The 19,587-nt window shown below is 37.3% G+C and overlaps 1 protein-coding gene across 1 annotated transcript in view; it reads right to left on the minus strand.

Annotated features, from left to right (window-relative positions):
• Positions 1–16,129: 16,129 nt before the first annotated feature.
• Positions 16,130–19,587, minus strand: part of CEP85L (centrosomal protein 85 like) — a 155,965-nt gene continuing 152,507 nt past the window's right edge. The window contains exon 13 of the mRNA XM_029223746.1: positions 16,130–16,403. Coding sequence (XP_029079579.1) covers positions 16,240–16,403 — 164 coding nt within the window. The 3' untranslated portion in view covers positions 16,130–16,239. The remainder of the gene's footprint in view (positions 16,404–19,587) is intronic.

Consider the following 19,587-nt stretch of genomic DNA (forward strand, 5'->3'; position numbering starts at 1 on the left):
TTAAATTTAAGTGAATTTATATATTCCTGTTATATATTCCTGGAATAGCACTCTTGTATGAAAGCATTAATCCCTGCATAGATGGACTGACAGTTCAAGGTTATTAAATGTACTGTTTTTCCATAGTGTCCTCATTTTTTATCACTTCTGCCTGGAAAGTTTTCTAGACCAGCTCTGCTCCAGAGCTAAGGAAAAACTGGGATACAGCCATAGAAAATGTGAATTCATTTGGCTTGCTTTGTGAATTATCACATACATTAAAGCTGAGATTGACAGCGATGTAATTCTAAAAATAATTAATTGCTTGATAACAATGCAATAGCTACTACATTCAAACAACTTGACAATTTACATGTCACAGAGTAAGTGAAAAAGGAACAGGTAAGTGAGCTGCCCATCCTTTACCTAGAGGATGAGGACCCATAAGACTGACGTTCTGACTTCAGGTAACCCCTCATCCCCACACACTCAGGCCCTAGACCAAGTTGAGAAGAAATTAGAGTATGTCTTTGGTACATTTTAGTTGCCAATTTCTGCCAACCTACTATGACTACCTCAACAGCCAGTATTCTCTAGCCCAGTCTCTGCTGTCAAGAGAAGATTTTGAATAACTCTTTCACACTAAAATATTAATAACTTTCAACATCTTTCCTTTCCCAGAAGGAGCTTTATTTTAAAAGAGAATTGCAACTCCCACATATACAGTTAGCTGATCTTTGACAACGAGCAAAGGCAATTTAATGGAGAAAGGATAGTCTTTTCAGCAAATGGTACTGGAAAAACATGATATACACATGCAAAAAAAGTGAATCTAGACACAGAACTTAGAGCTTCCACAAAAATTAACTCAAAATGGGTCAAGACCTAAATATAAAATGAAAACTACAAAACACCTAGAAGATAACATAGGAAAAAAAATCTATGTGACCTTGGGGTTTGGTCATGGCTTTTTAGATACCCCATCAAAAACATAATCCATCAAAGAAAAAATTTAAAAGTTGGACTTCGTTTAAAGTTAAAATTTCTGTTTTGAGAAAGACACTTTTAAGAGAATGAACTATGAGCCATAGACTGGAAAATATAAACCATGGCCAACGCATACCTGATAAAGGACTTCTGTCCAAAATGTGCAAAGAACTCTTAAAATTCAACAATAAGAAACCAAACAACTCAATTTAAAAAATGGGCAAAAGATCTGAACAGACACTTCACCAAAGAAGACATAGAAATGGCGAATAATAATATGAAAAGATGCTCAACATTGTATATCATCAGGGAAATGCAAATCAAAACACTAATGAGATGCCACTCCACACCTGTTAGAATAAAGTCCAAAACAGTGACAACACCAAATGCAGTAAGAAATCTCATTCATTGCTGGTGAGAATGCAAAATGGTAAGTCATTTTGGAAGACTGCTTGGCAGTGTTTTATAAAGCTAAATATACCATATAACCCAGCAATTGCACTCCTAGGTATTTATTCCAAAACGTTGAAAACATGTCCACACGAAAAACCAGTATGCGGAAGTTTACAGAAGCCTTATTCATAATTGCCAAAATCTGGAAACAACCAACTGTCCTTCAGTAGGTGAATGTATAAACTGTGGTATATCTATACAATGGAATATTCAGTGATAAGAAGAACTAAGCCTTCGAGCCATGGAAATAAGCTATCAAGCCATATGAAAGAATCTTACATGCATACTGCCAAGTGGCTGAAGCCAATCTAAAAAGGTTACAATGCTATATAATCACAACAAAATATGACATTTTGGAAAAGGTAATACTATAGAGACAGCAAAAACGATCAGTGGTTGCCAGGAGTTTGAGGGGAGGGAGGAATAAGTGGAGCACAGAGTATTTTTAAGGTGGTCAGAGTATCCTGTTTAATACTGTACTGCAATGGTGTATACCTGACACCATGTATTCGCCAAAATGCATAGCACTGTTCAAACAACAGTGAACCCTATTATAAACTACAGGCTTTAGTAAAAATAATGTATCAGTATTGGTTGGTCACTTATAAGAAATGTATCACACTAATGGAAGACGTTAACAATAGGAAAAATTGTGTGTGGCAGCAGTGGAATGAGAGTGGGTATATTTTCAGTGCAATTTTTCTGTAAACCTAAAGTTTCTCTAAAAACAAAAAAAGAGAAATTCAAGCTGAGTGAAATGTTTAACACAAAAGTGTGAATCCCTCGTGAAATATTGGCAGATGTTTTGGAATAAGCAATCCCCACTACGTCACTTCATTCACATAAAATAGAGGCAAGCATTCCTCCTATCTATCAATAATGTGGCCTTCATGAGTACCAGAGAGGGATTTTACTGTGTTCTTTCTTAGTCAGATTCATTCTTTTTTTCTGCTTCTGCCCCAGATTCACTGATGGGAAAATATTAGCATCGAATCATAAATCCTTACACATTTGGCCACACTTTTTGCACATAAAAGTTACTATCGGACTTCCCTGGTGGCGCAGTGGTTGAGAGTCCGCCTGCCGATGCAGGGGACACGGGTTCGTGCCCCGGTCCGGGAAGATCCCACATGCCGCGGAGCGGCTGGGCCCGTGAGCTATGGCCGCTGAGCCTGCGCGTCCGGAGCCTGTGCTCCGCAGCGGCAGAGGCCACAACAGTGAGAGGCCCGCGTACCGCAAAAAAAAAAAAGTTACTATCACTTTCATTCTGAACTCAAAAGCCAGATAAGAACACTTGCTATCACACCAAGTTTACCAATCTTTGGTGCCCTCATCAGCATCGGTGCTCTGTTCCACCACCCTTCCTTCTCCACTACAGTGTTTGCTCTAGGCACCTCCTCTAGCTCTGACCTTATGGTTATTGCTCTGCTTACTACTTGCCACTTTCCAACACGACTTAGAGCTATTGAGGGCAATTGTTGAAAGATACAAATACAAGTATTTTTTTTATCACAGGTTCAAATACTACACAAAGGTTATTTATGAAAAGGATTAACAAGATTACCCCACTTTACCTACATTAGGAAATTGGACATTTTAATCTAGCTCAAAAATTTTAAAACCCATATCCTTTCAAGCCAACCTGCCGTACATCTTCCTCTGGATTCCTAAATTAACTAACTTGAGTCTATTCTTGAAAATGCTCTCATAAAATTACCCATAGATTCAAGATTAGGAGAACTAATAAGGGGTCTAAATGTTTAAAATATTAGAATTCTTAGATACTAGTCACATGGTTTACCTTGCTACTTGAATTAAAAAGGAAATTAGGGGCTTCCCTGGTGGCGCAGTGGTTGAGAGTCCACCTGCCGACTCAGGGGACACGGGTTCGTGCCCCGGCCCAGGCAGATCCCACATGCCGCAGAGCAGCTGGGCCCGTGAGCCATGGCCACTGAGCCTGCGCGTCCGGAGCCTGTGCTCCGCAACGGGAGAGGTCACAACAGTGAGAGGCCCGCGTACCGCAAAAAAAAAAAAAAAAAAAGGAAATTAGTGCATTAAAATTATTCAACTGGGCTTCCTTGGTGGCGCAGTGGTTGGGAGTCTGCCTGCCGATGTGGGGGACATGGGTTCGTGCCCAGGTCCGGGAGGATCCCACATGCCGCGGAGCAGCTGGGCCCGTGAGCCATGGCCGCTGAACCTGCATGTCCGGAGCCTGTGCTCTGCAACGGGAGAGGCCACAGCGGTGAGAGGCCTGCGTACAGCAAAAAAAAAAATTATTCAACTGTTATCAACAGTTTAAAACAGTTATAAGAAATCTGTCAATACCATATCTAACAGACCTCATTTAATTATTATTATCTAGCCACTCCAATGCTAGATATAACTTCATCAATTTTAGCAATTACTTTATTAATGATTCAAACACTTGTGGAAGAAATAATAAAAGACTGACAATACTCCAATGAAAAATAGCTTATCTTTGTTTCTATAACAGAAATATTGATTGAGAAATCACTCAAAGCAAATATTTCAGAACCTGACTCTTATTTCCAGTGAAAAACATGTTTATTGAATAAGCACCAGGTACAAGCCACTATGAGGCATAAAAGGATAAGGAAGATATGGTTAGACATAATGCCATCTGAATTGAATTTTGAAAAGTAGAAATGGGAAGAAGTTCATTCTAAAGGAGTAAAAAGCATTAAGTTGACTAAGTAATTTGGTATTTTTTTAGCAGAGCTGACTGTCCACTTTGATCAGTGTATGTGACCAATATATTTTGACCAGACTAGTGAAAGGGAAAAACTTGAAAAATAGGATGAGAAACAAAAAACAACAAACCACAACATGAATGTCAAGTTAAGGATTTCTTTAGACAATGGGAATCATTGCAAGTTTTGAGAGCCTGATTAGGACTGCCATTTTGAAGATTATTCAGAAGCAGATATGCAGGATAGGTTAAAGGGGAAGGAACTTAGTGAAGTAAATATATTATTGAAATAGTCTAGGAAGGAAGGAATTTTTGTGTAGTGATAGCACTTCTTAGTATAAGAACCAACTCTAGAATAACTGCACCCTACATCACTAGAGCAAGCAAATAGAAGAGATCAAAAGTAATAAAGGCCAATATCCCTGGCAAACAATATTTTAACCAACAAGAGGGGATAGTGGAGTACCCATTGTCAAACTGAATTTGTTTAAAAACTGGTGGTTAAAATGTCTTATAAAAACTGTCTTATAGGGCTTCCCTGGTGGTGCAGTGGTTGAGAGTCCACCTGCCAATGCAGGGGACACGGGTTCGTGCCCCGGTCTGGGAAGATCCCATATGCCGCAGAGCGGCTGGGCCCGTGAGCCATGGTCACTGAGCCTGCACGTCCGGAACCCGTGCTCCGCAACAGAAGAGGCCACAACAGTGAGAGGCCCGCGTACCGCAAAAAAACCCAAAAACCAAAAAAACTGTCTTATAAAGATTTCTGCTTCCAATAAAGGCAAACTAAGAAATTCAGATGAACCCTCCCACAGAGAACAACTAGAAAATGCTGGAAAAATAATCTACTTGAAGACATCAGAGAGCTAATGATGCAGTAAAAAATATTACAGGATCAAGATCCAGTACAAGAAAGAAACAAAATGGGGCTATTTTTCCTTTAGGGATATCTGCCATTTCTGGAAGAGATAGCTCACAGGCAGAGAAGCTGGACAGAGCTTTCCTTATACTTAAGGACCCAGGACATGGGTCAGCAAAATTTTGCAAATAATAAATAATTTTGACTTTGAGGGTCATATAGTCTCTAACAACTATTCAGTTCTGCCATTTTAGCACAAAAGTAGCCTTAGGCAATAGATAAATGAATGGGCATGATTGTATTCCAATAAAGCTTTATTTACAAAAACCAAGTGTTAGGCTAGATTTGGCCTGTAGGTCATTGCTCAACTAATCCCTGGACTAGGAGGTAAAAATTGGAATCCATAGCTCTCTTAGGAAGGGAAGCCCTGGCAAGTGCCCTTGACTTTGGGTTGGGATTCTGCTAGGTGAGCCAGATGTAGAGGGGCTCTCTCAAGGGCTCAAACTCTTGTTCTAAATCAGCTGAAGCCCTGAGTTGACTAGGGTGATTAGTGCCCCTAGCCCTACCAGAAGCAAATTTAAATCCTATCTGGAGTAATATAACATTATCTAGAGCCTCAAATACTTTCATATAAAATATTCAGCTCTCAATAAAAAAATGATCAGGTATATGAGGAAAAAAGACTTTATTTTAAAAATGAAGTGAAACAACAGACAGTAGAAACAAACCAACTGGGGATACAGATAATGGGCTTTAAAATATTTATGCTTAATAAGCTCAAGAAATTAATGACAAAATTGATAATGTTGACAGAAAACTGAAAATTCTAAGGAAGAACCAAACTGAAATTTTAGAACTGAAAAACACAACACCTCATATTGAGAACGCAATGGTTTGATTTCACAGATAACTAAATATAGCAAAAAGGAGAAATAGTAAATTAGAAGATATATCAGAAGAGAATATTCAGAATGAAGAAAAGAGGAACAAAAGAGTAAAGAACATAAGACACATAGTGGATAAAAGAGAAGATACACATAACTGGAGGTACAGGTGTGGGAAAAAAAAAAGAGAGAAAGCAGGACAAAAATGATATGCAAAAGAATATGGCTGAGATTTTCTGAAAGTCATGAAAGACATCAATTCACAGATTCAAAGAGCCCTATCAAACCTAAGCAGGGAAAATATAAACAAAAGCACTCCCAGGTGCATCACAGTAAATTTAACTAAAAAACAAAGATGGGGCCACAACAAAATACTAGTCAACTTAATTCACCAGCATATTAAAAGCATTATACATCATGACTAAGTGGAATTTGTTCCTGGAAGGCAAGAACGGTTCAACATACAAAAATCAATGTAATACACTATGTTAACAGAGCAAAGGAAAAATCCCATGTGACCATATGAACCGATGCAGAATAAGCATTTGACAAAATTCGACACCCTTTCATGATAAAAACCTTCAACAAACTATGAATAGAAGGAAACTGCCTCAACATAATAAAGGCCAAAAAGTAAATATTTCCTTTATTATTTTATACAGTGTTTTTTTATACCAGCTTTTTGTTCACTGTTCCTTCTTACTTCTCTATCGTCCTTTCTGAATTTAATGTTTCTTCCTGAAATTTACCCTCTGGGAATTCTTTTATTAAGGTCTATTGATTTGAAACTCTTTCCAAGTTTTGTTTTTATGAAAAATGTCTTTGCTTTGGTCTTACTTGTGAATAATTTATATGATTCTATGATGACAGCTATTTTGTTCCAGTCTTTGGAAGATATTCTACTGTCTTCTGTGTTTTGTTATTGCTTATGAGAATTCTGCTGGTCTAATTGCTTCTTTGAAGTTATTCTACCTTTTATTCTCTACCTCTTTTAAAAACCTTCCTTTTAAATTTAAGATTCTAAGTTTTTCTACAATGTGTCCAGGTAGAATTTCTTTTCCATTTTTCTGGTTTCAGTTTAATTGAATTTCATGATTCTCTAAATTCATGTTTTTCTCTATCCTTAAAAATTCACCAATCCTGTTAAATAAATATGATCTCTTTAAATATTTCCTATTCCCCCTTTTCTCAAATCTCTCCTTTGGAAAACTCCAATTAAAATTTGTATTAGACTGTCTCATTATATCCTTTGTGTTTCTAAACCTTCTTATCTGGGTGACTTCTTCTTGGCTATCTTCATGAATTCTTTGTTTGTACCTAATATGCTACTTAATTGCTCCATTTAATTTTAAATTTAATTATATTTTTCACTTCTAAAAATTCTATTTTTCTCCCAAAGTTCCTTGTTTATTTTTTTAGTGTAAACTTTTAATTGAATTATACATACATATAGAAAAGTGTGTAAATTATAAGGGTACAGCTTGATGAATTTTCATAAAGTGAAAACATCTGTGTAAACATCACCCAGATCAATATGTAAATGGAATATGCCCAGAACCCCAGAAGTTCCTTTGTGCCTCTTCTAGTCACCATCTTGTACATAACTTCTGCATAGTTTTAAATTTTATATAAATTTAATTACATAGTAATTTCTATATTATAATATACATCTGATAATTTCATTATCTTTCACATTTAGGGCCTAACTCTGTTATTTGTTGGTTTGTGGACTTTATTTTTTCCTTATGTTTTAAAATTTTAGATTTTGAGCTGATGTTCACAGGGACAAATCCATGGGACTTCCGTGAGGACTCAATTCAAAATGCTTCCCTCCAGGGAAGATATGTTTTGTTTTGTTTTGTCCAGGATTCCAAGGAGCTGCTAACCCAGAACTCTTTAAGTCAACTTCTAGCCTTAGGATTTTTTGGCTCGCAAATGTAGCATAAATTCAAACCTCATTCCATATGAAGGTAGCGTTGTGGTTGCAAATTCTCAAGGGGACGTTTTTTATCCCCCTCAGCTGAGTCCTTGAAAACTAAATTTCCTTTTACTAGAGGGCATATTTTCCTCCATTTCTAACTTTCATTGAATATGTGATCTTTTGGAGATCCTGGCTTTATGTAAAGGTCTTACTTAGTTCCAACCCTCTACCTTATATGGACCAAGGCTTTGTCATCTGTCCTTCATTTGACAATTAATGTTAAAGGGGATCATTCAGCACAACCGCATGATCTAATTCAGCATCACTAATAATGGTACAAACCATTATCGTAAACTGCCAAATGTGATGAATGAGAAACACACATTACTCATGTAGAATTTTCGCCAAAAATGTTTACCCTAAATCTAATCATCAGAAAGAATCAGACATCCAGATTTTGGCACATTCTATAAGACATTAACAAATAATGATGCTATAAAGATTCAGAAATTCTCAGAAAAAAAACACATTTTTTTCTTTTGAGAAGTTGAATCAGGAGTCTTACATGTCTTTTCTTGGGTGAAGCAAATACCTGAATCATTAATGATATAGTTTTAAAGCTGACTTTGGAGGCTCCAATTTAATTTTTTTTTTAAGCTCAAGTATCTGACATCTGTTTTACAGTAGTTTGAGCCTCAATTAGATGGAACAAAAGAAATGGAAACAAAGTACCCAAGACAAATGTGAAAGAATCGAAGAAGACAGAATCTGCAAGATTTGACAACTGATTCACTTATGAGATAGTATGGAAAGTAGAACAGTCCCCCAAAGATGACTACATCATAACCCTTGGGACCTCTGAATATATAGATTACATGGCGAAGAGGAACTGAGATTGCTCACCAGCCAACCTTAAAATAGGGAGAATATCACATTATCTGGACGGGTCCAATGTGATTACATGGAGTTCTTAAAAGGGAAAGAGGGAGGCAGAAAAGAACCAAAGAGGTGGCAATGTGAGAGGGATTAGGGTCGGCTTCGCTGGCTTTGAAGAGAGAATAGGGCCATGAGTCAAGGAATGTGTTAAACTCCAGAAGCTGGAAAGAGCAAGGAAACAGATCCTCTCTTAGAGCCTCCAGAAAGAAAACACAGTCCTGTCAACACCTTTTGAATTCAGTAAGACCCATTTTGGACTTCTGATCTCTAGAACTGTAAGGTAACAAACTGTGTTGTTATAAACTAATATAAATGGGGATGTAGGGGAAAGAAAGAGCCAGAAAGGATTCCTGGAATGAAGGTGCAATGCACAGAATTGGAGAAGCCTAATGAGGAGGCAGGTTTGGGAGAGAGGAGGAGTTTAATTTTGAGCACAAAACCGAGACAAGGAGGAGGAACTCTAGTGAGTGGTTCAGTCATGCTTTGGAGCCTAAGAGGCCTGGTTCTTACAAGCTATTCCAACTTGGCCAAGATAGTAAACCTCTCTGTGCCTCAATCTTTTCATCTGAAATAGGAATAATAATAGCACCTACTTCGTAGACGATTATACAGAGGAATAAATGGGATAATTTATGCAAGGCTCTTGTACTTAGTTTATGCTCAAATGTTGGTTGGTGATAATGATGATGATATGGAAAACATGCTGTGTATTGCTTTTAGTCATCACAGGCCACTACACAACTTTAATTTGGTTTATGACCAAATATCAGTGTAGGAATAAAAAATGTAAATTAAACTACCTTGCTTCCTTGTTTAGAAGGCATGCCAGCTGTACTATTTCTGTTTCAATGATTATTCTCCAGATTTGTGCATACATATATATATATATACACACACACACACACATAGAGAGATGAAACTGCATTCATTGTTCAAGTTGACATTTTGTTCCTCTTCTAAGACCTTGGATTTGCCCTTACAAAACCTACACAGCTGGCCTAAAGCCCGATGAGACTGCTATGCTCCAGGAACACCGGGGTTGGGAAATAACTGTGTCCAATCCTGTAGCCTGCAGGGTAGGCTTTCTGCCTCAGAAGGGCAGAAAGAGGACAGTCACAGGAGAGATTAGCAAGAGGTCCAAGAGATGGAGGAAAATGGAACTTGCCTAAGTAGGGTTTATTATCACTTTACCTGTCCCATTAAAAGCACCACACCCTCCTAGTTTGGATTATGCTTTAAAGATCACTTCTTTTCTTCCTGGAAATCGTTCTTCCTTCCTGGGGCTAAGGACAGGTATTTGCACATCTCTGGAGGTTAGTATTTCCTACTTGCTCATTAAAGACAAAGTTTAATAAGACAGTGTGCCTGCTCTAAAAGAGCTCAAAGTCTGGTGAGTGACCAGCACCCAAACAATGGTATAAAAAATTTGTTTCAAGAAGGGTAAAACCAAGTGCTTCACATCAAGTGTGGAGACTCATGGAACACAGGTGGCAGCATAACAAAGGAAAATGCTCCAGAGGGAAGTGTAAACAAAAGTGCCTCTGGTAGAAAGGAGGTCTGTTTTCCAACTCTGATGCTCCATTGCCTCGTGGTCTATTAAATTTTACTCCATTTTCCCAAAGGATTGACATATAAGCAACAATCAATTAAAACCCGAGGTCGTGAGAGAATGCTGTTTTTCAACTCTAGGCCGAGAACTCTTACTGACAGATGCCTGTGCTATTTCCAGTTTTTGATTATTATGAATAAAACTGCTGTGAACATTCATTTACAAGCCTCTTTTTAGATGAGTGTTTATCTCAAATAAACACCTAGAGTGGAATTTCCGGGTCACAGGGTAGGTGTATGTTTAATTAAAACTTCTATTATAAGGGAATCAATGGAGATCGTGAGGCAAGACTGTGTTCAAGTAAAAACGGGTTGGCTAAAATGGAAAGTTGTGTGTGTGTGTGATCGCGCTGAATTTGTCAGGGACAGCAGTTTTATTTAAACATTGAAGAAATCTTTTATCTCAATTTCAGTCCTCAAACTGGAATCTCCTCTAAATCAAGGAGACCATCTTGACTGACATGATGTTGGAGCGCTATTCATTTGTAAACGGTTTGCTCTACTGGATCCACACGCTGCCATTTTGCACCATCACTAACAGCATATTCTACCCCTCGTTTTAACTGAGTCCTCTGCATTTCTACATAGAATGACTCTGGTTGGTTGGGAAAGCTGGCATAAAGAGAAGCTCAAAGTACTGGCAAAATCACTGGGATGTACCCCGTAAGTCCTCTGCTGACTCCATCAAAACACTTTTTTTTAAACCAGATCAAAATAATCATATCTTTCCTTATAAAGGAGAAACCTCTTCATTAATCACCTTGGAAATACTCTAGGATTTTATCCATTCTGTTTTTATTTCCAAGTCATTTGCTTGCAGCCTAAGGGGTCTGTAATGCATGATTCTTTTTCCTGTTAACTGAATTAGATGCCTCATCTGAAACTCCTGATAGCAATGCCAAGTTAGCTGGACTAGAAACAGATGCTGCTAATCCAAATATTAACCAGCTAGAGACATTAAGGCACATATGACTTAGAACAAGGACCCAGGTGCCATCAAAGCTGAGATGTCAAGGCCTCTGCAGAGTAACCTTTTAACAAGGTCTTATTTGTATATGTTTCAGTTAAGGTTTTAATCTCTGATTAGAAGGGAGAAAATAAAAAAGATTTAACTTGCCAGCCCAAGCTTTCAGCAATATAAAAAACTGAAATCTGACTTGTCTGTTGGAAAAGTAGAAAGAAGACTTGACTCAAATAAGTATTTTAGAAATTCAAAGTACAGACACAGTGCTATGAGCTGTGCTATGAGCTGAAATGCATAGACATGCCCTTGTATTTACAGCACCTGCCATCAGAAAATCTCGGTGCCCTTCAGGGGAAGGCCCTGAGAAGAAGCTTTTTGATGACTGAAAAGAAACTGTAAGATAGACGTAGAAGGCAGAAGTGTCCTCGATCTAGTAAGATTTTCTCTTGCGTATTTAAAGAAAACTTTAAAAAGTCAAGTCAGCATATTCTTATTAGGAATTCAGAGAGTCTGAAATTTCAAATACATCTTTATAATAACATTAGGCACTTGGTAGACATAAATCTTTTATAAAAAAATTTATTTCTCTGTTAATACAAATTCCAACATCAACAAACAATAGTCCAGTGGAAAAATACTTAGCCATTAACATTGAAAACTTTTTTTATTTAATAAATAGAACTTTGGCATTCAAAATTCTAGCTGTAAACCCTATTAAAAAGCAAAAACAAAAAAACAACCCCTTTACAAAAAAAGAGGCAAGGATGATAGATCAGAAGGCATAAGCCAACCAGTGGCTTCACATTCTTCTTACAATAACTGTATTTCAATTAAGTCATGACCGTTGTATTTACACATGAGGTATTCTGGGTGGTTCAAAAACTGAACCTAGTTTACAAAAACCACCAGTCATAGTGACTGATTATACACTCTGCTGTGCTTTTAATATAACCACCTAGCACCTTACTACTTCTTGTCATCACACCAATGTGATGCTGAATTTTATGTTTACATATTTAAATAACTATTTATACATATATGTACACATATACACACAAATGACTATACTCCAAAGGAGTTTCCTGCTCACTAAACAGGGGAAAGGCTGGGCTCCAAAGACATATATCTGATATCTCCCCTCATGTTTACTAAGGTATCTACCTAGTAACGAAAAACTGCTCCTTGCTTTAAAAGAAAGGAAAAAAAAATCCTAATCAAGTCTATTTACAGAAGAACAAGGTGCAATAATCAACATTCTTACAGCTCACGTAAGATAGAAATGAATGCTTACTGCAGGCAAAAAGGCACAAAAGGTTCTCTCTGTATGCAGCTGTAATAGTGTTGTTAATGACTTATTGATTTGAAACTACATTCTTTATATACTCAATACTTCTTTTAAATAAGAAAAAAATCCAAATATCCAAAACCTTTCCCTCTTCATGATTAAATGTAGAACATTATCATGCAGCAACTTTCACCATGACATTTTGGGGTGAAGCTAGAAATTTTATGTTTTGTGAACACTGGAAAAAAAACTGTCAAAAATGGAAACAAAATGAATTAACTTTGGCTCTGAGAGCTCTAGCTACTGGCAGTTTCAAATGACACAGTCTGAGTGAGCATGGTTATGAGAATTGCTTACTTCTGTAATTACATATCTACAGTGATAGAAAGCTGCATAAGAGAATGCCAATAATCCAAACTGAAAATGTGCCTGAGCTGAACTGTGTGATGTAAAAATATAGTCCAAGTTCTCAGCTACTGTATTATTCAATGAACTATTAGTGGTACTGAAAGAACATTTTCCCAATAAAGTAGTTCCTTTAAAAATGCCCTCTAAGAGAATCCTATTAATAAGTCTTGAACTATGACAGAATTAATTTAGAAGCTCATTAGTGAGTCAGAAATGTACAATATTCATTTTAGCAACACTTTCCGGCCCTTGAGATTGTCTCTAACAGGCTACTGGAAGAAGTCTAATTCAGTTTAATAAATTGCCATGACCAAAAAACAAATTCCACTAAAACAAAATACTGTTAACATTAAATACTGAATCCTATTTCAAATACAAAAAGGGGCCACACTTATTTATTTTTTTAATTCAGGCATGGCTTACCTAGTCAATACTTAAGCAAAATTTCAAATAGATTTACTTTAAAACTTAGGTTAATTTTCACCTCAGACATACAATCACTGTAATAACTTCCAAGAATATCCTAGTTCAAACTAGGACAAGATACTATAGTGTTTCTATTTGCCCATCTTACCTAGCCTAACAGTAAAATCTTTGTTTTTAATGAGATACTGATATTCTTACTATTCTAACACAAAAGGTTGTCTTGGGAAAGGGGAATTTTCTGAAAAATAAAAATCAAAATTAAATACTGACAAATTAGAATACTACTAGTTTTATTTCCCCCCAAATTCCCTCCAAGTCTGTCTACTTATTATCTAGGCCCCTTTACAAAACCCAGACTCCAAGAGATTACATTCTGTACTTCAGGGTTATACTTACACTATCACATCTTAAATCCCCTTTTTATGTGGAGTATACATTTTGGAAACTGAAATACATCAGCAGTAGTTAGTTAATTTTCTACTAGGTTAAATTTGTTTTAACCTCAAGATATGTGAACTAAGTCAAATTCTGTAAGTTTTAGAAAGCTAACTTATTTTTAAAAAATATAAATTACTTAATCCCAACTAAGCCGGAAAACAAAGTATCTACAGTGATCAAAACAAACGATCAAAAGTTTGCTTAAACAACAATACTAACCATAAACCCCCCAAACATATACATTTAAAAATCTAGTGACCCAAATCAGTGATTATTTGCCCATTATCACTATTATTTTAGGGTACCTTTACTTTCAAAATTATGGAGGCTGGGGTGTGGGGGAGGGGATTCTATTCAAAGAGGATGTAAAAGTGTTGTGTGCTACACTTGTGGCTTATCTATTTCAGATGCTATTACCTACTTTACTGTAAAGGGCCATTTTTACAGATCTTAATTTTTATAAGGCAGAATTCTTTGCATCAGATTTTTGGTACAAATTTACTACTCCCTGATTGTCTTCAAACCACCAACATTCAAAAACAAAAGAACACGTGAGAAAGCCAAATTCTTGCAAGTGACTAAGCCCTTCCTTATTAGGCTAGGGACCTTGGGATGCAGAATCACTACAATGCACTGATTTCTTAGTGCCCAGAGCCTAAGACTTAAAAGGGCAGGGAGGACTCAGGCACTGAATGGAAGGAAAAGTCTGATGTCCTTACAATGTATTATAACTGATTGTTGAAATATAACTATAAAATAACTATTGAGAGCTGTATGTAAGCCAATTTCTGAACTGAATGTCTTCCTGGGTAGTTTCCTTGAAGGCCTTATTCCAAATATGTTTTCACTGCTGAAAACTTTAGGAGCATATTTTTCTAGGAGCAGCCTTTATACCAGTATATAAGCCCGGCAAGAAAACAGACATGTGATCTGCTCTTGCCTCAAACAATATTCTCCTGCTTGATTAACATCCCTCATTCCTTCTACCTGTTATTTAGTCTTGACCTAAATGAGACCTGGGGTTGCATCAAGAGATAAATCAAAACAACTTGTAAAGGACAATGACTGCCGTAACTAAGTACATTAAAAAGAACGTACATTTAAACGCTCTGAAGGCAATGGAATATACAGTCCTTCCAAAATACCAGTTAAGACAGGGAAATACTCATTTGGAAGCTTAAATGATTATATGCCTACAAAAAAGTCAGTTGCATTTCATAGTGATATCCTGTACCCCAGAAGAAGAACTAACCTGGCCAAATTTGTATTCTATGAAGAACCCTGTTTTTAATGTACTTTACCTAACAAAAGGAATTGCAATATCACCTGGGTTTAGATTTTGTTTTATGCTAGTGATAATTCAGATATAAAGAATACAGGTTGATTTTTTTCTTAAAGTAGTTTCAACTTTAAAACAGATACAAAACTGTTAAAATGTAAACATTTGAGATTTGGATAAATAAGCTATTGTTCCAGAGTCACTTTGTTAATCTTTCTTTTACAATAATGATCTGAGGCCTTAGGTTTGCATTAATTATATATGGCTTTGTTTACATTGATATAGATAGATAGATAGATAGATATAATATATAAACAAAAAGTTGTAAATAGTAAGGGACATGTTAAAATTAGTTCAGATTACGTTAAATTGCCTTGTAATACATACATTACAATGCTAACGGGAAAACCATCACATCAAAATTTCACATCTCTTCAGCAATTCACAAGCACTCTGGAAAAACAGCTGACCTATCTACAGTACTAAAATCAACCCAACCCTACAACCTCACCATCTCAGCACAGGGATTGTTCAAACACAGATGGTTTCGCCTGCTGTACTACTATTTGAACACTTGCCTGCTGTGGCAACTCTTGTTCAGCCAGCCCTTGAAAACCCCAAGTACAGCACAAGCTTCTCCATGAAAAAAGAAGCAGCACAAGAATACAGTGTGTGCCTTTCTTAGAAGCTTTGCTTTGATCCTAGAAATCTTTATAATTTTGTGAACACACACACATACAGACACACACACACACACACACAAAAAAAAACTACGGGATTAAAAGAAATCCTATCCCTTTATCTGAAGGGCACTCTTCACAGCTTGGTCCTACAATCAGTAGTTTGAGAATACAGAAATTTTTTTCTTATACATTTTATCATATTTTTCAAATGGTAATTTAATTTTTTTCCTGATTAGATAAGCCCCTTCAATACTTCCTCACATCCCAATTCCTCCCCAACAGAACAAATCCACAGAAAAAAATACTTATGCACAAGTCGTATGTCACTTGCAAGTTTCTATCATGGCTCCTAAAAGAAATGTGAAGAACCTAGCACAGCAGCATGTAACAATGGGTCGTTATTGCTGTGGGACCAACACTGGTCACTGGGTTACACAGTTGTCTCCCATGTCCTGAGCATAGCGGTCTGATATCGTGGTCCGTAATTCATCTATGTCCCTCCGTAACTGGCATACATCTGACAGTTTTTTAGTGAGTGTTTCTGGGCTGTGGTCATTCTCAGTCTCTTCAGCTGAACAGTTCATTGCTGTGGAAATAAAACACGGAGAAAATCTCACATTTTTTGGGAACAAAGTCATTTTAGGATTTTCAACTTATTATCATTGTAAATTATATATAATGCTGTATACTTAATACAAGTCAGGCTCAGGTTTAAATTATGCATCACTCAATAGTAAATGCATCTTATCTACTTGGTCCTTTTAAAATTTTGCTAACTAAAATGCATTAAATTCATACAGTGATAACATACAAATTCAACAGGTTTAATGGATGACAATATTCCAAAAGTAAAAAGGAACATGCTCTAACAGCTCTCTTCAAACTCAGAAACAAAAATCTGAAAATCACTGTGTGGTGAGGGGCATTATCTTATATTTTTACAGATTGCAAAGTATTAACAATCGAGTGTGTGTGTGTGTGTGTGTGTGTGTGTGTGTGTGGGTTGGGACCCTATGATTCTAAACAACTGAATCAGGCTGATAGCTAGTTGCCCAATGGCTGAATCATTGATAAGGCCCTGAGTTAGCTAGCTTTTAATTATTTGGAGGCATAAGAGTCAGATAACTTGTTATTTATAACAAACATTAATTGAACTGTTTTACTGTTCATGAATCATGATCTGGGCACTATGCTGAGTGCTGAGGTCAGCAAAATAATGCATATAGTGGCTTATTCTTAATGATTTACATACAGTTTCACAAACAAGTAAATTCAGTCAGGTACCACAGGTGACCTGCCACTACACAAAGGCTACATTAGCACAAAGAAGAGAAAAAAAAAGGCCTCACTGGAGAGGGGGCAGGTTCACTGAATGGGACAAGGAAGCAGAATGAACAAAGGTATACAGAAGCAGAAAACAAAACAGTCTGACAGAAACTGAGAAACATCAAGAAAACCAGCTCTAAAATAGCAGAACACAAATTAAGAGAGGGGAGGTCCAAGAAACCAGGCTGGAGAGGCAGGTGGGAGCCACCTTTATCTCTATTCTCAGGGAGGGTATTAGGAAATCAGAATCACAGGTTACACAGATGGCTCTGGCAGCAATGTAAAGATGGACTGGGGTGGGGAGGGCACAAGGCTTGGCAGAGAAACCAGTCCAGACGAAGGGCTACGAAAGCTTGAATTAAAGCAACAGTGCAGTGGAGATGTGGCAGGAGGAATAAACGTCACAAGTAGGAAGGGACTCATAGACATGAAGAAGTTCGATTATCAATCAGCTTGGAAAGGGGCCAGGGACTGGACACGGGACACAGATGGGGGAACGAGTAGGGTGGAGGATAAAATCTGGGTTGGGGTGATAGGTGGATAGTGGTTCTACTTATTGAGAGGAGGAGCGGGTTTAGGGTAGGGAGGAAAGAAAAGTAGGTTCTGTTTCAAACATATTGAGTCTGTGATACCTGTGAAACTGCTGGTCCTAATGTACAGGTGAGTACAATCAGGACAAAAGGGACATTCTAGGCAGTGAGAGATGAATGTCTGTATGGGTCAAAGGTGTAGAGAAAACAGCAAACAAGTGGATATGTACAAGATTACTCAGAGAAAGTAAATAGAAATAAAAAGACCAACAAGAAAAGTTTCCTGGGCGACCGCCAGTATTTAAGTGGTGGAGAATTTCACAGATTGAGGCTGAGCAGTCATAAAAGTAGAAGCAGAGCCTAGAGAATGATGTCATGGAAACCATGGTAGCCCAGATTTAAGAAGGGTGGGGTGAACAGTATCAACAGATAACTGATGGAGTGATGAGATAAAGGTTCAAAACACCTCCATTGTTTTTGAGAAATTAGCTGGCTGGTCAAATTTGCAAATGCCAGCCTATAAGGTAAGGGCTCTGGGGTTAGACTTTGAAGACTGGAAGGGCTGTACACTGTGTGGGGGAGGTGCTGAGTCTCCCTTCTGTTCACATTGGGAGCACGCTCTTATCCTGGTACTGAAAAAGTAATAAATGCTACACGGGACCGTGCAGATGTAGAAGGTTACAAAGTAACTGAAGGGGTGACCAGCTCTAAAATGGTGGAGAAAACCAGTCTTTTGTGTGTGAGCTTTTATTTCTTGCTCCAAGAGATCATGCTAACTAAACACCCCATGTTCACCTGGCAAACCTCTCCTCCTTTAAGATTCAAGCCAAACACCAGCTACTCCATGGAGCCTTCACAGCCCTTCCCAGGTAGATTTAGTTGGTTTTCCCCCTGTGCTCCCACTGCCCTCTGATCACATTTCAATTACAGTACTTACCACAATGCTGTAATATTTTGGTTAATGTGTGAGCAAGGGCTGTATTCAACTTATCTGCATTATCAGCACCTTAGCGCTTGGACCATAGAAGGCATCTGATAAATGTTTACTGAGTGAGTGAATATACTTAAACATTGAAGTGTCTTTCAAAAAGAAACAATCCAATCAAAAAATGGGCAGAAGACCTAAATAGACAATTCTCCAAAGAAGACATACAGATGGCCAACAGGCACATGAAAAGATGCTCAACGTCGCTAACTACCAGAGAAATGCAAGTCAAAACCACAATGAGGTATAACCTCACACCAGTCAGAATGGCCATCATCAAAAAATCTACAAACAATAAATGCTGGAGAGGGTGTGGAGAAAAGGGAACCTTCCTCTTGCACTGTTGGTGGGAATGTAAGTTGGTACAGCCACTATGGAGAACAGTATGGAGGTTCCTTATAAAACCAAAAACAGAGCTGCCATAAAAAGAATGAAATAATGCCACTTGCGTCAACATGGATGGACCCAGAGATTATCATACTATGCAAAGTAAGTCAGAACGAGAAAGACAAATACCATATGATATCACTTATATGTGGAATCTAAAATACGACACAAATGAATGTATCTATGAAACAGAAACAGACTCACAGACATAGAAGACAGACCTTTCGTTACCAGAGAGGAAAAGGGGAGGCAGATAAACTAGGAGTCTGGGATTAGCAGATACAAACTACTATATATAAAATAAACAATAAGGTCTTCCTGGGAACTATATCCAATGTCTTATAATAAGCTAAAATGAAAAAGAATAAGTATTTTATATGTATAACTGTATTGCTTTTCTGTACATCATAAACTAAAACACAACACTGTAAATCAACTTATACTTCAATTTTTTTAAAAAAGTGTTTTTTACATACCCACACTCATATATGTGTTCTCACATTTATGAAGTGGAGGGGAAAATTCTGCCGACATCTCTGAGT

Source organism: Monodon monoceros, unplaced genomic scaffold (genome assembly GCF_005190385.1).
Source record: "Monodon monoceros isolate NGI ecotype Baffin Bay Population unplaced genomic scaffold, NGI_Narwhal_1 Super_Scaffold_15, whole genome shotgun sequence".
Taxonomy (NCBI): domain Eukaryota; kingdom Metazoa; phylum Chordata; class Mammalia; order Artiodactyla; family Monodontidae; genus Monodon; species Monodon monoceros.